This window comes from Penicillium soppii (genome assembly GCF_028829465.1).
Source record: "Penicillium soppii strain IBT 18220 chromosome Unknown utg000003l, whole genome shotgun sequence".
In the NCBI taxonomy this organism is placed as follows: Eukaryota; Fungi; Ascomycota; class Eurotiomycetes; order Eurotiales; family Aspergillaceae; genus Penicillium; species Penicillium soppii.
In genome coordinates, this window is record NW_026643233.1 from 2,746,526 (window position 1) to 2,768,897 (window position 22,372).

At 49.8% G+C, this 22,372-nt stretch overlaps 9 protein-coding genes across 9 annotated transcripts; 3 read left to right on the top strand and 6 right to left on the bottom strand.

Annotated features, from left to right (window-relative positions):
• Positions 1-76: 76 nt before the first annotated feature.
• Positions 77-1,228, bottom strand: N7529_003167 (uncharacterized protein; the record flags this gene model as incomplete). Its single annotated transcript, XM_057238694.1, has 2 exons — positions 77-672; positions 769-1,228. 2 exons carry the CDS (start codon positions 1,226-1,228, stop codon positions 77-79), a joined length of 1,056 nt encoding a protein of 351 aa, XP_057101305.1.
• A 2,107-nt stretch (positions 1,229-3,335) lies between these two features.
• Positions 3,336-4,181, top strand: N7529_003168 (uncharacterized protein; the record flags this gene model as incomplete). Its single annotated transcript, XM_057238695.1, is given in 2 exon segments — positions 3,336-3,494; positions 3,513-4,181. The coding sequence occupies 2 exon segments, from the start codon at positions 3,336-3,338 to the stop codon at positions 4,179-4,181; spliced, it is 828 nt and encodes a 275-aa protein (XP_057101306.1).
• A 712-nt stretch (positions 4,182-4,893) lies between these two features.
• Positions 4,894-8,783, bottom strand: N7529_003169 (GRAM and VASt domain-containing protein; the record flags this gene model as incomplete). Its single annotated transcript, XM_057238696.1, has 2 exons — positions 4,894-8,299; positions 8,365-8,783. 2 exons carry the CDS (start codon positions 8,781-8,783, stop codon positions 4,894-4,896), a joined length of 3,825 nt encoding a protein of 1,274 aa, XP_057101307.1.
• A 695-nt stretch (positions 8,784-9,478) lies between these two features.
• N7529_003170 (uncharacterized protein) lies at positions 9,479-11,302 on the top strand (the record flags this gene model as incomplete). Its single annotated transcript, XM_057238697.1, has 3 exons — positions 9,479-9,502; positions 9,553-9,678; positions 9,743-11,302. The coding sequence occupies 3 exons, from the start codon at positions 9,479-9,481 to the stop codon at positions 11,300-11,302; spliced, it is 1,710 nt and encodes a 569-aa protein (XP_057101308.1).
• Positions 11,303-11,569: 267 nt separating this feature from the next.
• N7529_003171 (uncharacterized protein) lies at positions 11,570-14,503 on the bottom strand (the record flags this gene model as incomplete). The annotated part of the gene is made up of 11 exons (XM_057238698.1): positions 11,570-12,350; positions 12,406-12,644; positions 12,707-13,004; positions 13,057-13,272; positions 13,326-13,394; positions 13,444-13,622; positions 13,681-13,788; positions 13,857-13,933; positions 13,994-14,101; positions 14,166-14,258; positions 14,326-14,503. The coding sequence occupies 11 exons, from the start codon at positions 14,501-14,503 to the stop codon at positions 11,570-11,572; spliced, it is 2,346 nt and encodes a 781-aa protein (XP_057101309.1).
• Positions 14,504-15,383: 880 nt separating this feature from the next.
• Positions 15,384-17,839, bottom strand: N7529_003172 (DUF803 domain membrane protein; the record flags this gene model as incomplete). Its single annotated transcript, XM_057238699.1, has 2 exons — positions 15,384-16,873; positions 16,939-17,839. The coding sequence occupies 2 exons, from the start codon at positions 17,837-17,839 to the stop codon at positions 15,384-15,386; spliced, it is 2,391 nt and encodes a 796-aa protein (XP_057101310.1).
• Positions 17,840-18,481: 642 nt separating this feature from the next.
• Positions 18,482-20,233, bottom strand: N7529_003173 (WD40 repeat domain-containing protein; the record flags this gene model as incomplete). Its single annotated transcript, XM_057238700.1, has 1 exon — positions 18,482-20,233. The coding sequence occupies one exon, from the start codon at positions 20,231-20,233 to the stop codon at positions 18,482-18,484; it is 1,752 nt and encodes a 583-aa protein (XP_057101311.1).
• A 297-nt stretch (positions 20,234-20,530) lies between these two features.
• On the bottom strand, positions 20,531-22,100 carry N7529_003174 (proteasome regulatory particle base subunit RPT2; the record flags this gene model as incomplete). The annotated part of the gene is made up of 4 exons (XM_057238701.1): positions 20,531-20,784; positions 20,839-21,910; positions 21,966-22,031; positions 22,098-22,100. 4 exons carry the CDS (start codon positions 22,098-22,100, stop codon positions 20,531-20,533), a joined length of 1,395 nt encoding a protein of 464 aa, XP_057101312.1.
• Positions 22,099-22,350, top strand: N7529_003175 (uncharacterized protein; the record flags this gene model as incomplete). Its single annotated transcript, XM_057238702.1, has 2 exons — positions 22,099-22,149; positions 22,174-22,350. The coding sequence occupies 2 exons, from the start codon at positions 22,099-22,101 to the stop codon at positions 22,348-22,350; spliced, it is 228 nt and encodes a 75-aa protein (XP_057101313.1).
• Between the last annotated feature and the right edge of the window lie 22 nt (positions 22,351-22,372).

Below are 22,372 nucleotides of genomic sequence, written 5' to 3' on the forward strand. Positions count from 1 at the left end.
TACTTGCGATCTTAAAAGGTGGAGCTCTAATCCCAGAAAGTATAACCCAGAAAAAAATGACTTCTCCCAATTTATCTCACCGTCCACCAAGCATTCGACTCGCCTCAAAATTGTGCACAACAGCCCAAGCAAAAGAACTCAGTGTACAAAATATCACATCCCAGCTCACGCTGCTACAAGCCGGATGGACATAGACCGTATCGAAGAGCCGTTGAGCCACCTCTCCGTATGACACATCTGGGCCTATATCTTGCAACATCAGAACAGTGAAATATGCCTGCAGAACAACGGACGCCGCCGCAACCCAGTATATGAATAAAGCGTATCGCTTGGTCGTTTGTTCTGCCTGGACTTTTGTTGCAGCACTCTTAGAGGCAGAACTCATTGGGCGCAGCACGCAAGGAATAAAAACTAGAGCATGGGGCGCGAGGAGGATGATCATAAATCGCTTCTGATACGCGAAGATCGGGACAGCGACCGTGTCCAGGAGTGAGAGTACAACTGGAACGAGCTCATATACTAGTGGCGGAGACCACGCGAAGAGAATACTTTTCTCGTTGGGTCGTTGGGACACAGTAATCGCAGCGAAGAAAAGATTCGCGGCAAAAGATACACTGACAGCTTGGGCAATGAGCATGTACACCCAAACACGGGGAATACAATATCTCCGACCTTTAATTATTAATCAGCGAGGCATGAACATAAATTGATGTCTTCAGGACTATCCCCTCGAGTGCTGTATGAGCGAGGTGAATAGATCAAACCTACCGGTGATGCCAAGAAAGACACTCCACCCAATCGTCCACCCAAAGATCTGCCCACTCCACCAAAACCGCGTCGGATTCTCAGAGACTGTCTCCCAAGCTTCCTGGAAAACATACGTCTTCTTAAGCCAAAGACCCATGCGCACGACGAGAGTCGTATCGACACCCGAATACATTAGTCCATCGGGACTAGATGCCCAATTCTTGTATGACCAAACAAACAAACTGATCATATGGAACCATGTAAAACCGAGGCTCAAAGCTGCTAGAGTGGCGAAGCAATAGAATTGCTTGCGCCGCTGGGGTCCAGCCCAGCTATTTTGCTTCTGGCGGGCATGATATCGGACATAGATATCGCGGATTAAGCCGAGGATAAGCCCAGTTGCGAGTGACAGGTAGCCCCAAAAGATTGCGAGAGATCGATAATTGATTGGGGGATTCTCGATGGCATTGAAGTCCGCCATTTTACTAACACTTCTTTGCGAGCGCTGGTCGGAGTTGATGGATCGGAGAATTGAGGCTGTATCTTGCTCTCGCCAAAACACCAAAGCCCACAGAAACCCGCTGAGGGTCTAGTCATGTGACTAGGATGGATCTTTAGGTGGGCCACCTTTCTCGGATAGGCGCTTGGAAACACTCTGACGTTAAGTGTTTTGGACGAAGAAGATCCAAACAGGAAAATTTAGAGAAATAAGGAAAAAGGTTGATTCGGCGTTAAAGTTGAAAGAAAAAATAAATCAAAAATCGTGGTCCTGCACAACTAACCAGATAGAGACTTTGCCAACGCTATTGTTGCGCCACAACCAACATTTTCATGTTTAGCAATCTTCTTTTCAACATTCATTTCTCTGGTCTGCAAGTACCATCAATTTCTGTATCGTGGGAGCCAGAAATTCGATCAGGGGGCCTCTAATCATACACAAGCGAGGCTCGCAGAAATAACATAAATCAGGCCAAGGTAAGACTTGACCGGGCCCCAGCTAGACCTAGGATTGGTCCGGTTCCAGTCCCAGCTTTGAATACTGGCGGTGTTAGAGTGCACAATCTAGCCATTGATGGTTCTTATAATGAACTTGTTGAGATCAAATACGGGAGCTTATAATTCAATCAGGACGGAACGTATGTGGCCACGCTGATGTAGACGGACTACCGGGCGACACCATTTTCGGGAGCAGCAACGTCGGCATTACAGACATTGTCAACGTTGATCAATTGCGCGATAGGAATAGGGCATCTCTGGAGGATATGCTTTAGCGAGGGCCTTGTTGGACTTCAGGAAGTGTGGTGTGGAAGAGAGGTAGCTGTAGAAGTGCATAGAGGCTATATACTGATGTTTGAGAGAGCGGACAAGCAGCTATTTTACAAGATACTGCACTATGAGCCGTGGAATGATGCAGACTAGGTCCGCAGGAGACTCACAAGTTGGGCCGTATGATTTAGAGAATGTTGCAAAGCTAGGGCAAGCGCACCCGAAAACAAAGGAGCGGTACGCTTATTGAATCGAAACCCGTTGGGCCTGACTACTGCCCAAATTTTGATTAGTTCGCGGAGAAATGAGGTTTCTCGTAGGCAGGATCGGCGATTTGCTCAGCATGAAAAAACCCTAATTGCCGAGCGAGCAGCCCAATTGGGAAGGGATAATGAAGAAAATGCATTCAAAGTAAGGCTAATGGCTTCTGGGAGGGGACCGAGGCTATTGAGCCCTATGTTAAATAATATTATATGGAGAGATGACTACTTGAAGATCTAATAAAATATGCATGTTGTGTTGGGGGTAGGCCATTAGTCATGGTAAGACAGCTAAGTCGGGGCTATCCACGTGAGTCTTTTGACCCTATCAAGACGACATCGTTTCTGTGAGATGCAATTATTACATGAAAACTTGACAAAGAGACATTTTGAATATGTAAGATCGTATATTCAGATCCTGCACTTATTCATAGATCATTCGGACAACTCGTAGCCCATGTAACAGCGTAGACATACGTTTGCACATACTCATCAATAGTATTGGGTTCTATGCAACCTATGCCTTATATATCGGTGTTATTACATTATGTGTTGTTTTGTAATAACCATGGTATTCAATCGCTATACTTAGTATTCAAGATGTTTGCATTATAGCGTGTTTCGTATTACGCCCAAAAAGTGCAGGAAGCCGTAGTCGATTATGTCGGCGGCCAATCTCGTGTCATCAGCCTATCAAACTCCCTGAATTACAATAAAGGGTATTTGTTTCTGTCATCAGATCTACAGACTTTCATTGAAGGGTGGTATGGTGTTCTTGTCTGTGCCTGCCCTGTAGGTTCTCCAGACCAGAACGGGCGAGAGCGTGATTCTTTTTAACTACCACTTTTCTCCTCTCTTCCTCTTTCATTCATCCCAGGACCTTTTGGATAATTGAACATCAAGAGAAGAGATTGAAAGGCAGAATAGCCTTACGAATGCCTACTGGTGAGAAAGGTCACTACGTGAGCAACAGAACACGTTAACAATGTCATCTCAAATACAGCAGGCATCAGAACTCAATCCCAAACAAACACTTGTCCTGCTATCTCATCATCAAACACCATGTCATTCGATCCCGGATACGAGGATTCCTCCGGTTATCTCCAAGCACCCATCACCCAGGCCACTTACCTCCCCAAAGAAGTGATGACCAGCCTGATCAGCATCAAAAAGCTGACACCGCAAAGCAGCAGCACAAGCTGGGGCAACGAAATCACCAATGTCCTCCGTCCATTCTAGCTCGAAGCCCTGATCGACTCCAACATCCCAAAACCAGACGCCTCCGACATAAACTTTCAGCGCTGGAAGTACTGGACCGGAATCGTGGCCAACTGGCTGCTTAACCAGGTGGACGACTCGCTTCAGAGAATAGTCAAAGTCCAGACCACGATGCTGACTTACGCGGACGAAGTCTTCAAAACGATCAAGCTGTTGAGCGCGGGCAATCACCGCTCGTACGTGGAGCACGAGCTGGCAAAGTGGCAGAACATGAAGCGCAGCGAACACCAAACTGCCATTGACTTCATCATGGCTTATCAGAATCAGTTCAATCGTCTGAAAATCGAGGGCGAGGAAGAGCCCTGTGGGATGGCGCTTGGAAGACTTCTACAAGAGCTGCAGGGCGAGCATATTCGGATTCATTTCATTCGGGAGGAGGTGAATGACAGGGACCGCCCTATTGATTACCAGCTCTTCAATTACTACTGCAGGCTGCTGATTAGCGAGTTCCGCGCTAACCGGAATCTTGAGTTAGGCTTGGGGGGTGACAATGATGGTTCTGGGGGAAATGGAGGAGACGGAAGTGGTCGCGGCAGTCGCAGCAGTTACAGTGGAGGATCGGCGAGTGGACGGGAAATGTCTTACAAAGGCTGGCGGAAGGGTAATCGGCAGACGAAGCAGCCTCGTTGAATGCTTCGGGTTTGCGCACTAGGACTTATGATTGACTCAGCCAGTGGGGGAGATGATCACCTGTAAACAACAGGGTTGAGAAATCAAAGATGCTATCGGTTGAAGACAACAGAATATCAGAAGAGAGACTTCATAGAGGCGCGGAGGAAGATGCATAGTTGGGTGATATTTTATCAACTTCAAATGAATGTTCAAATAAAGCCAATGAACTTTTTAAAACTGTAAAGTGAATTGATTACATCTGCAATCAAAAGTTGGTATATAAATCACTTGGCATTGACACGAGATAGATATTCACAGAGGAAAGTACTTGTAGAAGACAAGAAGAGTACAACATTGTAATGTTTCCCAAAGATATACAGTGCCACAGCAACAAGCACGCTCAGATACAAACAGAAGAAGGACAAGATTGAGGCGGGAAGAGACCCGTATAGACATCATAGTTGGTGCTCATGTACATGTAAGGAAAGCCCTTATATAGCAAACAGGGTAAAAATAAGTAGAGACTGTGTGTTCAAAGGAATGTCATGGGGACAAGTATTGAGAAGGAAAGCTCTGCTTTTCCGAAGTTCTGTATATCCCCGAAATGTTTGGAAAAAGGAAATGTGAAGACAAGGGATTGGATTTTGGAGTGGGAGGGACTGCGAAGAGACTGTCGGAAGGTGATATTGTTTTTCATATGCAAAAGGTATGTCGAATTTGAGGTAGACGATCACAGCTCGGTTTTAGCCGGCTCGTTGACTTCCCACTGAGCCTTGCGTTTGTTCATCATTTCCTCGAGGACATCGAGGCGTTGGCGCGTGGTACGAATAGCATGGTCCATTTCGCGATCCGAGACCTTCTCCTCGCGAAGCCGAGAAGCTAGCTCACGCTCGTCAGTCGCACTGCCGCCGTGTGACCTCCGACTGGGGTGGGGTTCTGGAGCCCGGTAGGCATTCGGGAAGACCATTCCATCCATACCAACGCGGTCCTCGAGCCAATTCCATAGTTCTGTTTCCTCGCGTCGCCACATCTCCTCATATACAGCAAGTCTTTGCGGCAAGCCGTGGCCGGGACAACCGCCTTGGTGTGCGAGGGATGATGACGAGGATCGGAAAAATGCCATGTACAGCAATATGCCGATGAGGATGATAGCGACGTTTCCGCTCCATAGTGGACTGAGGATACTGGTGAATGGTTCGAGAAGGGGACGAACGGGTTCGAACAATCCCCATGATTCTCTGTTTCCGGTGTTGGAGTCGACGGTGACCTTCAATGAAGATGCGGCAGTAGATTCCCGTCCGGCGGGGTCGCCCTTCTTGCGTCGGCCTTTGCCTTTTCCACCGCCAGCGGTACGTCCTCGAGGGACAACGCCAGCCTGGAGGGATTTGACGAGCTCGTTACCGAAGGTGGTTTGACCGTCAATTGCACCTTTCTCGATAGGACCCTTCAGCCAGCTCTTGCCCGACCATTCAATGGTGCAGGTCATGAGGAAGCGAGTTTGGTTATTGGGAGCCCACGTAAAAAGATACTTGGTCTTGCAAGCGAAAACATTTCCACTGGGCACATCGGGTGTCTGTGTGCTGAGAGTGACGAGGACAGCCTTTTCAAGATCCAAAAAGTCGAGATTCTCGGTACTGATACATTTGGTCTGCTTTGGACCAATAGAGCCATATAGAGGCTTGATGTAAGAATAATTCCTGGTTGGGCTTTCAGTAGTCAGGCCCTTGGCAGTTCCCTCAAACTGTAACTCGCCGGACTTCTGATTGTCAACAAGGAACTTGGTCATGAATTCGCTGGACTCTGGTCCAAAGACTAAAGAGTAGACCTTGCCGAGTGGTGCTGGGATGACCTCGTCCTTGATGACCTTCTCATATTGTCCGTTGGGATCGACGTATTCAGTGGGTGCATGAGTAGTAGGACCGGGGAAGTCAGGCGGTGCGTCCTTAGAAGCACCCTTGTCGCCATTTTTCTTGTCGCCATTGGCGTTTGTTCCTACGGCGGGAGCAATTGCATTTGCAGAGAGATTTGACGTTTTGCGGCTCAAGCCTGCTCTCACTGGCAATGACGTTGAACTAGCGTTGGCACTGAAGCCAGCCTCGAACAAACTATCAGCATTGTCTCCTTCCTCATCTTCGTCATATATCTCATCTTCATCAGACACCTCGGTATCGGACTCGCTCTCCTCTTCTCCAACCTTTTCGGTCTTGTCACCGGTTCCATGGGCCACACGCGTTCCATTGACAGAGCTTTTGATGGAGGGGTGGTTGATCTTCCAGATATTGACCATCAGGTCATATGTTGACTCACGACTCAACAGACTTCGGAAGGTATGGCGGGCGTGGAGTGTTTGGATAGCGATCGCATTGGGGAATACCATGGCAGTACTTTCTTTTTCGACAGCAACAACTTCGTCGAAGCTGATCACCAATGTTGTGACCCATCCCAGAATGTTACTGGAGAAACAGATGTGTCCTTCTGAGATGTATATACGACCAGCAAGAATGATCTCCCGTTGCAGAGCACAGCTGTAATCTTCAATCAGATAATCATCCTCGGGCACACTGCGGAACAACTGATGGAAGTCCCTGTTGCGCTTTTTGCTTGCAACAGCAAAACCAGTCAGTCGAGGAGCACTGGCATTGAGACCAGGAGCTCCAAGCGCAATAGCATTGATGCCAATCGCTCCAACTGTCGATGCTGTGGCTCCCGAAGATCCGCGGTGACGCCGCGCGAGTCTGCTACGGACGCTGCCAGTGCGTTTTATGCCCCCGCTCAGATCACCGTCGACAACACTGCCAGCTGGCGGAGTTTGATCACCCAAGATTGCGCCATCCTTCGGCAGCGAGGTAGTAGACTGAATATCCAAAACGTCATCTGCAGGAGCGCCGACTAATGACAATTCCGAGGGCCTTGCCGACTTGTCGGGTTTTTCATATGCTGCTTGAACAGCACGCGCTGCGCGCTTGTCTTCAAGCTTGGCGGCTTCCTCGTCTCGACGATAGACACCCGTGTTCTTGCGCCTGTCAGGCGTGCCACCTGGCTTCGTGATAACAACACCGTCGGGGGTCGTGATCGACTCGCCGGGTCGGGCATCAATATCTAGATGGGCGAAATTTAAATCTCCTGCTCCTAGGGTCTCCACGGCAGATGGCTTTCCTTCATCGCTCTTACTACCCTGTTCAGATGTTTGTTCAGCGACATCTGTGGAGTCAGAGGAGGATTTATCGGCCTCGGCAGCGGTGGGTTGAGAAGTGGGGCGATTCCTTTGCTGAGTGTTGAGACTGTTGCTTAGTGCGTTTTGGGCAGCGGAGAATACAGAGGAGAAGAACCCATTTTGCTGGTTCGAATTCGCTGTCTTCGCTCCAGGTGTCTTCTCATCAAGTGGTGTTAATGCGGATATCGAATTCGAAAGTTTGCTTGGAACATGAGCTGCAGAAGCCGACCGAACCCGGCGATGAGAAATCATGTTTCCGGATGGGCTGACAGTGGTGACTCCATCAGATATGGAATTTCTTGATTTAATAGATTCGGGTGAGTCTGTCACGTCGTGGGATATAATTTGCGGGGCAAGGGGGTTGAACTCGGTCGGTGTGGGAGGTGTCACGGTTGTAGCTGGTGCCGGAATGGCGGTATGGGGCGGGGTGTTCGGCATCGGGCTGGCTTCAAGCGAGCGAGGTTTATCATCTGTGAGATCTGTACGAATTGGTGCAGGTAAAGGGGGGACATCGTCGTCTGGCGATAGTTGGGCTCGTTTGGACGGGAGACTACCCCGTCGACCGAACAGACTGCGGCTTTTGCTTGACCCAGACTTGACGGATGCGGCTTCGGGGTCATCATTTGGGGCCTTTTTATCGGGGTTAGACGAGCCTTTGAAGCGTCGTCCGGGAGACGCGCTCCGTCTCTTGCTACTTGAATCGTCGGGAACACCCAATGCCAGATTCGATTGTGTTGGAAGTCTGGATGCTCGTTCCGACGAATTCGATTCGGACCCAGTGGCACTTAGGCTGCTGATCGCTGAGGTGGTATCAGCTCGAAGGATTTGGTTGTGGGTGGGATTCACCGTTGTTGTCTTGATCAATGGCGATGAGGAGGTATAAAAACCAGTATGCGAGTTATGCGACGTAAGCGGCGGAGTCCTGCATCACAATAATCGGAAAAGATTAGAAGTAGCTCAACAAAATAGAAAGAAGCTTCAAATTACCCATCTGGTTCAGAATCATCAGTTAATAAATTAATGACCTCACCGTCCGGTTGCTCAGAGCTCCCCGCGACAGACGATGTAGCGGCGGAGATCCCATCCCGAGATTCGTTGGATCGGCTTTCGTGGAGGTCATGTTCCAAGGCCAGAGTGGGCACTGCCAGCTCATCCGTTTCTTTTTGGTCTTTTTGGTCTCTTTGGTCCTTCTTGTTCTTCTTCCGTCTCCGACGCGCCTCGAGTAGTTTCGAAAATCCACTGGGACCAGCCCTGTTGGTATCTGCATCTCCACCCTGTGTTTTGGGTCTCTCAGTGGAATCAAGTGAGGATCGACCATTGCTTCCCATAGCGCTTGATTCTGCTGAGACTGTCCAGGAGCGCCTTGACCTGTTTTCTTTCAGGCTTGAAGAGGAGGAGTCGGCCATGGTTGGAAGGAATGTGGAGGTAATAGCTGGAAAGGCCGATGTGCCAGAACACTACTCAAACTTGTTTTTGAAGCATGAGTTATATTGTAACAAGCTCTCTCTTTCTTCTAGTTGAGAGTAGACATTAAGAGAAAAAAAGGAGAAGTGACAAGAGAGAATCGTTAATGATTCCAGAACTCTCGACATCCCCTAGAGCTCCGCAACCTTAGTCAGGAAATCGCCAAGTAGATCTGGAGAGGGTTACATTTTAACCAACTACGCTGTTCGTCTATCTATGTATTCCCTAAGGTTTATATATATAGTTAATATGAGACTCTCTGTTTTAAGCAGTTAGACTCATGTCAAGGTAGTATACATTACTGTACAGCTACATAAATGTACAGAGTACAGTGTAACTGCATCAACTCTCCGCATCTCTCCACAGAATGTGGATGTGACATTTCTGAATGCAGCCATATTTAGTTTGCAATTTGACTAAGACAAAACCATTGTATTGTATTGTAGTGGACATGTTCAAGCAACGTTTAAGTAACGTGGCTTTGAAGATTATTTGGTACAATCCGAGTTCGTATCAACTGTACACTTTTCTACTTCCCTGCGGGCGCACAACGCCATTCAACCTTGGAACATCTCCCTTCCAATATCTCCTCAACATATCCTGCTCATTCCCATAGGTCCTCTTCAAGGTCATCGTCATGGAGGTTGCTCCTTTGTCCATGGCAAGTCCTCCATCCTCCGATTTATCGGGTTATCTGACCGCGTCACTTAGGCCCACACCCATGCGCGGAACGCCGTTCTGGAAACTCGCAAGGCCAACCCAGTTGCAGCTAGCGAGGAGCATGATCTAGCCGCTGGTGAATTTGCAACAGCTGCACAAAATAGTTCTGACCAAGAGGTGAGTCTAGACTATTTTATAAACCCACACCTTACTTCGTGGGCTGACGTATCCTCCGAACCAGGCGCTACGGACATTACGCCTCCTCGAGACTCACCATAAGAAGCTCGCCGAAATACTCAGGTTTCAACATGAACATCCAGCAGCTACTCTGAGCGAAACACCATCTGTAAACCTAGAAACCCAGCAAGCGGCCGCTGGGCCTGGAAACACAAAGAACACGGCTTCAGGTCAGGATGCTCATAATCTACCACCGAGATTGGCAAGTAATGCTCGATTGCCCAGTCGAGATACCTCCTCGATTGCCAGTAATCTTGCATCTGCGCGAGGAATACCAGCCCACACCCGCCGTGGATCGCCAGTGTCACCAACAATCTCCTCCCACCATGCTGCGGCCAAGATGACGGAGAACCCGACAAAGGCCAAAACTGGTGAAAGCAGATTGCGCGACGTGCCGAACAAAACCCGTCAGAGCCGCATTTCTACACCCAGGCAACCATGGTCTCCTCCCACATCCAGCTCCACCGAAGTCACCACCCAGCAAGTTGCACCTAGTGCAGCTGAGTCTGGAGTGTCCAAAGACAACGCAACTTCAGATGATACATTCAACCGCTTCTATTCAGCCTTTGGTGGACTTGTCTCCAGAGTTTCTGGACCATTGGCATTCGCAGGAATTCAAGTGGGGATAGTAGATCCCGCGCGACCTGAACAGAACCGCAAGTCTTCAGCAGAGGTGAAGCTGGACCGCGATCACGCTACTCTAGATCGATCCATTACTGCAGGCGAGCCCGACGTGAACAAACTATTTTCTCGCGCAGCATTGCGGTCAGTTCAGAATGGCTCTGGAGCAAGTCCCGGGAACCCGGCAGAGTCATTCTACGTAGTCCCAACCACCGGCGGTACCATGTCATATGCTGGAATCCTCACTCGGGCCGAAAAGCAGGCACGCAGAAATAGTCTCGAGGAGGGAGAAGACGACTTCGTGGATGCACGGGAAACGCCCGCGTCTCCTGAAATGCGCCATAGCGCGACTGGCTCACGTATATGGCCTGGTCGCCGCGGTACCTCCGATAAGCTTACTACAGTGCAGAATTCGAAGACAATTGAAGAAATGCAAATGGAGAACGAAGCCCTGAGAAATTTAACAGACAACCTTTCGACGAGACTGCATATGTGGGAGGTAAATGCTCAATCTTCCTCTATGGCCCTGCAACAGTCAATCAGAATGATGCACCACCAGAACTCTGGATCTCCAGCTCCCGAATATCTGCAGGGTGTATCGGCTAACACGTCTCCTGTGGCTACGATGACTGCGCCTCCAGCTGTGACTGATGATGCGCGAATCAAGGAATTGGAGGATCAGATCCGCCGCAGTCAGCAGAAACTGGAGAGCGCTTCTCACGAGAACGAAAAGCTCAAGAATATTCTTGGCCGATACCGTGACCGCTGGGAGAAATTGAAGGAGGGGGCCAAGACCCGGAGAGCAGAAGGTCGTGACAGCCAGAGTAATCAACCCAGTGCCACCAGTGCCACGCAGTCCGAAGCTCCAGGGTCTCCGCTTCCAGGTCGAAGTCCCGCTCTAGGCCAGCCGGCTTCTCAATCTGCGGGTGACAATCCAACATAGTTTCGGTTTCTTCATTGCGGCGTTTGTTCGATTCAGCTTGGTTTCTACATGAGATATCCCACCACTTTACTTAGCTTTGAATCACATTTCATCGTCACATTGCTTCTTCAGATTGACCAGTAGTAATTACAGCTTTCTAGTTTCACACATCTGATCATGCGACAAAGCCCATCTGCAACTTGATCTTTCCCAATATCACACTATTTACATTCAGAGATCCGCCCCAACTTCACATCCACAGGAACTCCACGTCAACCATGAAACCTCCTACCTAACAGTAAAAGTTGAGTTCCCACGAATATCCTCCGAACTACTCCCAACAAGCACAGTAAACCTTCCAGGCTCAACAACATACTTCATCCTCGAATTCCAAACTCCAATATCCTGAATCTTGATCGGAATCTTCACAGTCTTCGTCTTCCCCGCCGGAATAACAACCTTTTCAAAGCCCTTCAGCTGCCGATTGGGCACAACAACAGAAGCAATCTCATCCTGGATATAAGCCTGCACAACCTCTGTGCCCTCCCGCGTAGCATGGGTATTCATCACATCCACACTAACAGTGACAGTACTATCAGACGCCGAGACAGAACTCTTATCCACCTTCACAGCACCATACTTGAAGCTCGAATAACTCTTCCCATAGCCGAAGGGGTACCACGGCGTCGGGTTACCGAGAACATACTGGTGCCCGAAGACAAGCGTGCCGTTGCTGAGCTCTTTGCCAGAATCGCCGATTGAGCGACCGGAATTCAAATAGTCGTAGAAGATTGGGAGGTCGCCAACATAACGCGGGAAACTGACGGAGAGCTTGCCGGACGGGTTGTAGTCGCCGAAGAGGACGTCGGCGAGCGCATTGCCGCCTTGTTCGGAGGGGTAGAATTGTTGTACGAGTGCTGAGGTGCTGTTTGAGATCCAGGTGTCTGTGATGGGCTTGCCGCTAGATAGAACCACGATTGTGGGAACGCCTGTGTCGGCAATGGCTTTGATTAGGGGTCCTTGGGCGCCGACGAGGGAGAGATCATCTACGTCAACGTGTTCGCCCGTTCTGGGTGTTTGTTAGCATTTTTTGCTCGGACAAATCTTGGGGTTGGTATGCTTACGTTGCGTTCAGTCCTTGCCAGAGCTCGAATTGGTCGCGAGACCAGGTTCCGACGACCACGACAGCGACGTCTGATTTCTTGGCTGCTTCGATCGCAGCGTCGAACCCAGACTGGTCATTGCTCCAGCGCTCGCATCCTTGCGCATAGTGGATCTGGGCCTTGTCTCCTACTGCAGCCTTGATGCCGTCTAGTGGGGTGACACCCCGGTACTGACTCTTGTAGACAACGTAGTCTCCATACTATGATATGTTAGCCACTAAGATCAGAGTGATGTGCAAGGGATTGACGAATGCGGACTCACGTTCATAAAGCCATCAGCCATAGGCCCGATAACTGCAATATTGCCCGATTTCTTCAGAGGCAAAGTCTCGTTATGGTTCTCCAGCAAAACGATAGACTCCTTGTCTAGTTCTCTTGCAAGTTCCACGGCCTTCTTACTGTGGATAAGCTTCTCCCACTGATTCTCCGGCGCCGCAGGATATGGATTCTCAAAGAGACCCATTTCAAACTTAGCTCGCAGCAGCCTGGATACAGCAGTGTTTACGACTGAGATATCGAGCTTGCCAGACTTGACAAGCTCTGGGATCTTTTGGAAATTGCTGTTGCATGGTTAGTATATTTGACACTGTGAAAAATAGACCCAGCACCCACAATGAACCACCTCCCATCTCGACGTCGGTTCCAGCAGTCAGAAGCTGCGTGGTAACGGATTCCTTGTCTATGGGATCACTCTCGCACATTTTGAAGTAGCTGCATAGTCTGTCGCTACCACCTGCATCTGTCATAACGAAGTATTCATATCCCCATTCTTTTCTGAGGATCTCCGTGAGGGTGTGGTAATCGGAGACTGCTGGAATGCCATCATATCTGGTGAATCACGTTAGAGTAGGCGCTGACCATGCTTCAGGTGGCGGACTTACGAGTGGTATGCAGCCATGATAGACCAAGCGCCTGCATCAATGATAGCACGCTTGAACGAGGGAAGCCATCTTTCAGGTTGTAAGCCAAATATTCAATCCCTTAGGGTACGACACGTACGTTGTTCGGAGCTCTCGCTCGCCACCGTGGACTGGACCAGTGTTGATTCCCTGCTCCGGGGCACTGAAGCCGGCAAAGTGCTTGACCATTGATGAGACATTTTTGCTTTGTACTCCTTTGACGTAGCTGTAGCCGACTTCGCCGGCGAGGTAGGGGTCCTCGGAGAAAGTTTCCTCGACCTTGAAGATCTGTTGTTAGCTTTGAGACATTGTGTCTTGGTATATAAATTAAACTCACTCGGCCGTATCGAAGCTCACGAGCGAGATCGACAACAGGGGCAAATAGCTGGCTAATACCGAGTGCTTTAGCTTCTTGCCCAACGATCTCTGCCATTTTTTCGATGAGCTATACAATGTACTGTTAGGAATCTTGCAGAATAATAGGCTTGTGTCCAGTTGGAAAAGATGACTTACATCCCTGTTCCACGAGCATCCATATGCAATAGGTGAATTGAAGATGGTAGCATTACCGATCAAGAAGCCATGGATACCTACCATGGAGTATAGTCATTAGCACACGTTTTACAGGCGGATCCTTCTCAATCGCATACCTTCAGTTTGAACAATAGCAGGAATTCCTAAAGTCGTGTTTTGGAGTAGATAGTCCTGGCCTCTCTTGATATTGTCCGAAATCCAATCCCAAGCAACGGGGTACCCAACTGAGAACCGTTAACATATAAGTTCCTTCAGCTGGAATTGACCCCGGCGACCGTGTGTTCATACCATAAAACATCCCTGCCTTCATTTCCATGTTCGCCACCAGACCAGTGTAGTTGAACTCTCCCGATGTTGAATTCATCCAATTCGTGACATCGCCTATTCAACATCAGAGTTAGTACCTTAAGTACCAGGATGATCATGGATCTCAAGAATGATGAAGCACCTTGTATCAATTGACTCATCTTATCCTCAATAGTCATCCGGCCCAGCAAATCCTTCACTCTCTTTTCCACCGGAGCACTAGCATCCTTGTAGAGCGGGGTGGAAGTTGACTTCCCCAAGGCCAAAGCTGCAAAGAGCTGCACGAGCAACAGCCCATTGGAAAGCATATTGCCCACCATTTTGACCACAAGACCTGTCCTGAACCGACGGAACAAAAGTCAATATGCTGATCGTCCCTGAGATTCGAACAAAATCGAATCCATTTTCCGGGGAAATCAATTGCATATAACTATGCAATGTGCGCTAGATACCTCCTCGGTGGAGCTAATGACGATGCGCTGAAAGCCAGTCACGGTGCATGACAAGAGTCCCAAATCCCGTTAATTGAAGTTAATTGAACTATATTAGAGAAATCTGCTGGCTCGCATATTATTTACCGGAAATAAAGCCGTCTTCAGTACTAGAAGGGATCCGATCAGTACAAATGGCTGCAGTAGTGCACTGCTTGGCGTGGTTAGAGCCGAGCTAGCACCATAATGAGACGGAGTAACATCCCCGCCTCCACACTGTTATTAAATTGGGATTGAGGGGTACAGAGGAGAAGGGATTACCGGCTAAATTGAATGGTGAATGAAGAGAGGCTCAGTCTATTTGGAGTAGTTGCCTGCGCCTGGGCAGCTAAACTTGCTTCTAACTTTTTCCACCTATTAGGGCTTCCTGTTCCATCCGGCGGGGATGATGCATCATGTCAGGAGGCTTGGGAAAATATTGCGTTGGGACGGCCAAGATGAATCAGTGTACAAATTGAGGGTAAAAAGGGGGATGAATGGTTAACGATGGGTTTCCCCACTCATTTATGTATACAGTGCAGAACGACATATTCAAAGAAAGTACAGAATAAAGGCCCAACATACACCCGCAGAATGCAATGCCTATTACAAGAAAGTATGGTATCACCAAACAAAAGTCGGGAAAAGAGAAAAAAAAACCTAAATGTACAGCCCGAGTGACCCAGCCACTTGCATGTACTATCCTTACGCATCAGGGTTGCAACGATTATCACTGATCATCTGTGTCGGCACCAGAAGGACCAAGTGAATCGTTGCTTGGGCCAGGCGGTGTTTCGTTTTCTGGCGTTGGCGTTCCTTGCGTGGCAACGGCACTCTCGACGGTCTTGTTTTGTGATTTGCGGAGTGCACCACCTAACCATGCAAGGCCACCACCCCAAGAGTCACTAAGACTGCGGAGTCGGTTCGAACCTTCGTTGGGGATTCGTGTTGGGGCGGTGTAGGTTTCGGTCGCAAGAGCCGGGGTGGAACGACCACCTTCCACAGCAGTGTCGGCCAAATGGGTGGCGGATTGGAGACGAGCAGTAGCAAGCGAGAGCGGTGTGTCGAGGCTAAGTCCATCGGTAGGGATAGATGGGTCTACGAAAGCACCATCAAGCTGACGCCGACGGCCCTGTCTCCGCCTTGAGCGGTCCTTGAGAGGACTGCCGTCACCGCGTCGAATCGAGTCCGCAACCACGGCAGTAAAGCCACCTGATAGTGTGGGGAGAAGAGGCCCAGGGGAGAAACGATGCGAGATGGAGTTTCGCAGTGCGCGTCGCGACGGCGTTTCAAGGACAGGATCAGTCTGTCCGGTTTGGGTGGCCTGGGTCAACACAGTTGGGGTTGAAGCACGCCGCACAACACCAACGTCGCCGTTGGAGGTTGAGATTGGTGTTGTCTCAATGCCAGGCGCAGGAGGGAATTGCAAAAGAACTGTCGATTGGGTCGCGTCAGTTCCCTGCTCCGTTGGAGTTGAAGGGCGGAAAATCTGATCATCAGAGTGGGAAGTCACAACAGGTTGATCGTAAAGTTCTTCCCACGGGTTCGACATTCGGGATGGTGGTCGCAATGGTGAGGTGAAATCAAACGAGGGACCGGATTTCGGGGACTCGGCGGTCAAGGACTCATTATGTGACGAGAGAGAAGCGGAAAGGATGCCTCTGGGAGTAGAACGTTCCTCGTCGACTCCTTCAATTCCTTGGCTCAACAAAGACCCCGGAGGAGATCGCACTGTAGCAAAATGTGCTTCCGTGGAAACATGGGATGTTTTCGGCATTTGATGACCAGGTGGGGATAGATCAATTCTATCATGGTATCTTTCTCCGTTCAATAATCCAATGGATCCTTCTTCGTCATTAGATGAGAATGAAGACTCATTATCGGCGCGCACCCTGCCGCTTGTGATGAAGTAGACCCCAAGGAAGGTCAAGAGACATCCACCCACAAACTTTGTGGCCCGAATAGCTGTAATCGACTCGAAGTCACGATAAAGCACCGCGCTTCCGATGATAACAGCAAGGGTGAAGAGGACAAACTGTGTTGGAATTACCTGTGTTGAATCGAATCTCTGAAGAGCACGATTGATGTAACGAACTTGCATCAAAGCGCTGAAGACTAGGACAAACACAAGAAGGTATGTCACGGGGAATGTGATAACATGCCAAAGTGTACCAGAAAGTAAAGATGAGACACCCTTCGTAGAAAGCGCCGTATATCCGCCTTTCGATAATGGTTAGCAATGAGGTCAAAAAGGAGCACCGTAAACAGGCAACGATGAAGCTCACCAAATAGTGCCACGAGCCCGACATCAATTAGAATTGATCGCGAGCCATATTGGTGACTCGCCCACATGAGACCGACAATCAGAGAGATGGTCAATCCGAGGTAAAGCTCGAACTCCCAGCGCGTGATCATGACCCAAATTTCATGGGGTCCAAACTGCTCTTCAGACGACTTAGCACTGAGAACAACAACGACAGCTCCAGCAACAGAAATAAGCACGCCCCAAATATCACGCTTGCGGAATTGTTCCTTGAGCAGACACGGCGCAATAATGCAGTTCGATATCAAGGCGACAACTCCCAATGGCGACACAATCGACGCCGGTGCGAACCCATAGGCCATGAAGTTTCCCATCTCTCCCACAACCATGAGTACGATTCCGACCCACCAGTATGGTGACTTGAGATAGGATTTACGATTCCCTTCAGACCCATCTTTGCTACCTCCGGAACTATAATCGCTGTCGCGTGCGCTGGAGATACTGTTGCGACCTTCAGTGTGGTCGCCATCATCTCGATAAGGTTCGAACTCGTCCTCGGAGTCTCGGTAATGTCCCGGAGATCGGCCTCTTTGTTCGCCATGAGTGCCGTTGCTTCCATTTGCCCCATTGCGGCTCTTGTCCTGCTCAAATTCTCTTGCGATTCGGATATGCGCATAGCGTTGGATATTGAGGGCCAACGAGATAAGGACGTTGCCGCACAAAGCCGTGATTATACCGATCAGCGATGACCATTGATGCATATCCCCCTCGGTATTTCCATGATGACCGGACGGAATATCGGTAGAGTTGGACGGAACGGCAAAGATCTGGTGGATTGAAGAAGCTGCGTTTGACGGGGAGGTGGCTGCAGCGAGGAGAGAAGGAAACAGGCTTGCTGCCAGCTTCGCTTGTGGCGACGCCATTTTTCTGAAAAAGATGCGCGGTGGGGTTTCAAATACTGATAGGGCGCTTGCTCGAAAGCTTTATTTGTAAGGCGCCCCTATACACCCCAGCTCTCCGGCAGATCCGGCCGATTAATACGAGCCCCCAGATTCGACGTGGAGCATTTGATCTCAGGTTGCAAAATACCGCATTATGATCCGCAGATACTAAGACGCGAAAAGTATCACCACGGAAGTGAGTGAGTGTGAAGAGGTTTGGGCAGGCGGCAATGCACGGAGGCGCGGAAAGATTGATATGTCAGCACCAAAATCCCGGCTTCGCTCCTGGAGCCTACGCGCTAATCAAATCGACACGGCATGGAATACGAATTGAATGTACGCCAAATCATCGTTTGCGCAAGGCCAAAGCTCATGCAGTTGCGCCCATTGCTATCATTGGCGGCCCGGGCGGGCAGTTGGGGATCGTCGGGCTCTTTGGGACGTCATGGAGCAGCAAAAGAGGGGACATGCCATAACGGAAGCAAGGAGATGCGTCTCACCTTTGAGACTCGGGAATTACTACGAGACTATATTGCATAGGAAACTGGGCCGAACCAAGAGATCTTGATTGATCTTGGGAACCGATCATCATTATATTACTTCACATGGACTAGACATTTTCGATCATCGCCTGGGTTTCTTCTTTTCGGGTCCTTTCTCCTCCTCGTCACTCAGCTCCGCAAAGATAGCAGTTGGCTGGGTTTCCTTGTACGCCCTGGTGTATATAGGATCCTTCTCGGCCTTTTCGGCATACTTCAATAGTGCTTCTCGGGGATCTTCATCAAGCCTAGAGCTGAGTGGAATGTTGTCGCGAATGTGCTTGTCATCCGGATTGGTCTTGGAAAACGGTGTCTGCGCTGGCTGGTATGGACGACGGGGGTCTCGGGAGCGCCCGGACGCTGTCAGTCCAACTTCAGGGTGACGAGAAGACCACGTTGAAGAGCTGTAATGCGGGACTCCGTTGGAGCCGACGACGACTGAGTCGCCGGACAGACCCTGACTCAAATCAGTGGTCATGATCACGTCGTCGACGTGGCGGAGTTTAGGCGCCTTAGACATGACCGTCGCTGCACCCTTTGTGGACATAGTAGGGTTGTAGAGTACATGGGTTTCGGCATTGGCTGAGCCCGTCAAGATTTGGTTGAGCTTTTCATGCCACAAAACTGTAATCAAGGGTGATCCAGGTGTCACTGGGGTAACCAGCTCCGGTCTCAAGGTTGCGGGGTTGAGGATATGCAAATGACCAGTTTCAGAGCCTGTGATCACGTTCGCAGATGAGGGAGAGAACTGGATGTTGGAAGTCGGGTAGCGCGAAGATGTCGAAGCATGAGTAACAGTTGTGACAGGGGTCTTAAATTTTCTAGTATCCCACAGCTTGATCGTATCATCGCCACCTCTGGTGATGACAAGTCTTCCATCGGAACTGATATCCAATCCGCTCGTCCAAGTATCTCGGGCATGAGCATCCTTGATCTCCCCACTAGGCCTGGTGTAAGGGCCGTTTCCACCCCACATAGCTAGACTACCATCAAGAGCAGCGCCGACTAGAATGTCAGCACCTCCTTGCTTGGGCGAGCCCCATGCGATAGCCGTGATTTTCGTCCGACCAGCGGAGCCAGCCGCCCGCGACTTGTGTACGATGACTTCTTTCTGCGAGCGACCAGAGTTGGCATCCCATATCCGTATTGTACTATCAGTTCCAGCCGTGGCACATAGATTAAGATTGGAGGGACTCCAAGCACCACAAGTAACTTCGGAGACATGTCCTTTCGTGAGGTGGAGATCTCGCAAGTACGGATCACCCTTCACAAATTCCGTGAGGACCTCGCCATCACGGCTCAGAATACGAGGTTTGGAGGTGGCAGGAATTGCTAGGACGTGACTTGGCGAAAGCGCATTGAATGCGACGAAGTTAACAGGGTGAGTGTCTTGGGCCGCAGACGATTTCTGGGCCGAGGGATCGACGGATTTGAAGGCACGAAGGGTAGAAGGGGTCATCGAAGCAAAGTCGTGTAGTTTCAATGTACAATCGGTAGAACCTGTAATTAGTCGTGCGCCCGAAGGGTCCACCGTCATGCTAGTCACGGCACGCTCATGACTCTTGAGAACAAGCTCATGCGATACCGGGAACTCGTCATCGTCATCATCCGAGTCATCGGAAGAGTCATTGTCGCTATCATCATTGCTGTCTTTTTTCTCATCACCACTTCCTGTAGGCTCTGTGGCAGTAGTTGGTTTATTGCTTTCTAGCTTCGCCACTGAGATATCGACACGCTTAGAGCGGTCGATCTGAGAATCAACATCGACCGACTTGCTCTGCTTCCCAAAGCTTGAGGGGAAGAACTTGTTGAATGCGTCCTCGTCGAATTCATCCATGATTAATGCGTGAGAAACTTTGCGACAGATGAAGAGGCTTCGACCTGATAGTGAGCTTGTTTGTAATGTTTGCAACACGGCCGATAAGCGGTCCAGAGCCCTGGAGGACCGACGATCATTAGTTACTACTCGCAAAACATATAGTTGATACAGATTTCAAAGGATAAATTAGGGAAATTTCTGGGTAAAGAGCGCTTTAAATTTCACTCGTCACTCAATTATTACAATACACAAAGGACATATCTATAGGGTTCCACCGCAAGTAGTCCGGCACTCGTTTTGATTGATTGCCAGCCCTTACAGGTACAGACCCTCCACGGGACCTCCGTCCTGTTTAGTCTTCATGATGCGCTCACGGGCAGCCCGGAAGTCATCCATCTGGACCCGCATACGACGCTCTCTCAGGGCCATAAGACCAGCCTCGGTACAAATGGCGCGAATGTCGGCACCAGAGAGATCGTCCTTCTGGTTGATGAATTCCTCCAGGTCAACATCGTCACCGAGAGACATCTTAGAAGTGTGCAGGGTGAAGATCTTCTTCTTGGTATTTTCTAGGAGCTGTTAGTAAACCATTTCGAAAGAACAATCGCAAGTATAGCACTCACGGTCTGGGTTCTCGAAGAGAATCTTGCGGTCGATACGACCAGGTCGGATCAAAGCCGGGTCCAACGTCTCAATCTTGTTAGTGGCCATGATCACCTTCACATCACCACGGTCGTCGAATCCATCCAACTGGTTAAGAAGCTCCAGCATGGTTCGCTGGATTTCTCGCTCACCACCAGATTGTGATTCATATCGCTTTGTACCAATAGCATCAATCTCATCAATAAAGACGATGGACGGCGCGTGATCAGCTGCGACTGAGAAAATCTGGCGAACCAGGCGGGGACCATCACCCAGGTACTTCTGGATCAGTTCACTGCCAACAATACGCAGGAAAGTAGCACTGGTTTGGTTGGCAACAGCCTTAGCAAGCAGGGTCTTTCCAGTACCGGGTGCACCGTAAAGGATGACACCCTTGGGAGGCTTGATGCCCATCTCCTCATACAGCTCAGGGTGTAGCAAGGGCAGCTCCACGGACTCTCGTACTTCCTGGATTTGCTGCTCCAAACCACCAATGTCCGCATATGATTCTGTGGGCGCCTTGTCTAGCTTCATCACAGAGACCAAGGGGTCGGATTCCTCAGTCAATACACCAACAACGGATACTGACTTATGATGCAAAAGGATACTGGCACCTGGCTCGAGAAGGTCTTTATCAACGAAAGACATGATGGAGACGTAGTACTCGGGACCAGTGGCGCTGGACACAATAGCATGGTCATCATCGATCAACTCTTCCAAGTTGCCGACACCCATCGGGCTGCCTCGCATGTCATCGACTCGACTCCGCTCGTCGGCGTTCCGATCCATCACATCCAGGTCGCCTGTTCGGCTGGCAGGATCCTGGGAGGCCTGGGCCTTAGCTTTGCGCATTCGCTCCATGTTCTCAACATACTCCTCCTCCAGCAGCAGGTGGTCATGCACGCGCTGCATGCGAAGGTATCGTAGCTTGCATCGCGATGTAGGGTAGATGTCGGGGAGCTTAGAGGCAGTACTGGGACCAGCAGCCTTGCGCTTCTTCTTTCCGATGCGGGTGGTAGGTGGTGGGGGAGGCTCGTATCTAGGCTTGTCCTTCTAATGAGAGGCGTTAGTGCCAGTTGCGTAGCAGATGCAAAGAGACAAGACATACCTTCTTGTCCTTGTCATCACGTCCATCGCCACCAGGGCCGCCGCCCATATTAGACTGCTGTTGACCCTATAGATAAATGTCAGTGGATCCGATTCCACATGATCCAAAGTGGTCGAAGGTTGAAACACTCACCATGTTTGTCAGCCACCCAGAGGGAGACAATCAGAGTTCCAAGTGTACAGTCGTAAATTGAATCAAGGTAATGTAGATCCCGAGCTTCAGAGAACGGGAAATGATGGGAAACACGGCTGGAAAGGGATGGATTGTCAGTGCAGATGTAGCGGTTATCGCTCGGGGTAAGATGCTCAGCGAGCTGGAAGCTGTTGTTCCATCACGTGATGTTTCAGCCTCAGGCGTCTACTGCGTCATGTCTTTATTGCCTTAGCGCCTTTGCTCCGTGCTCTCGA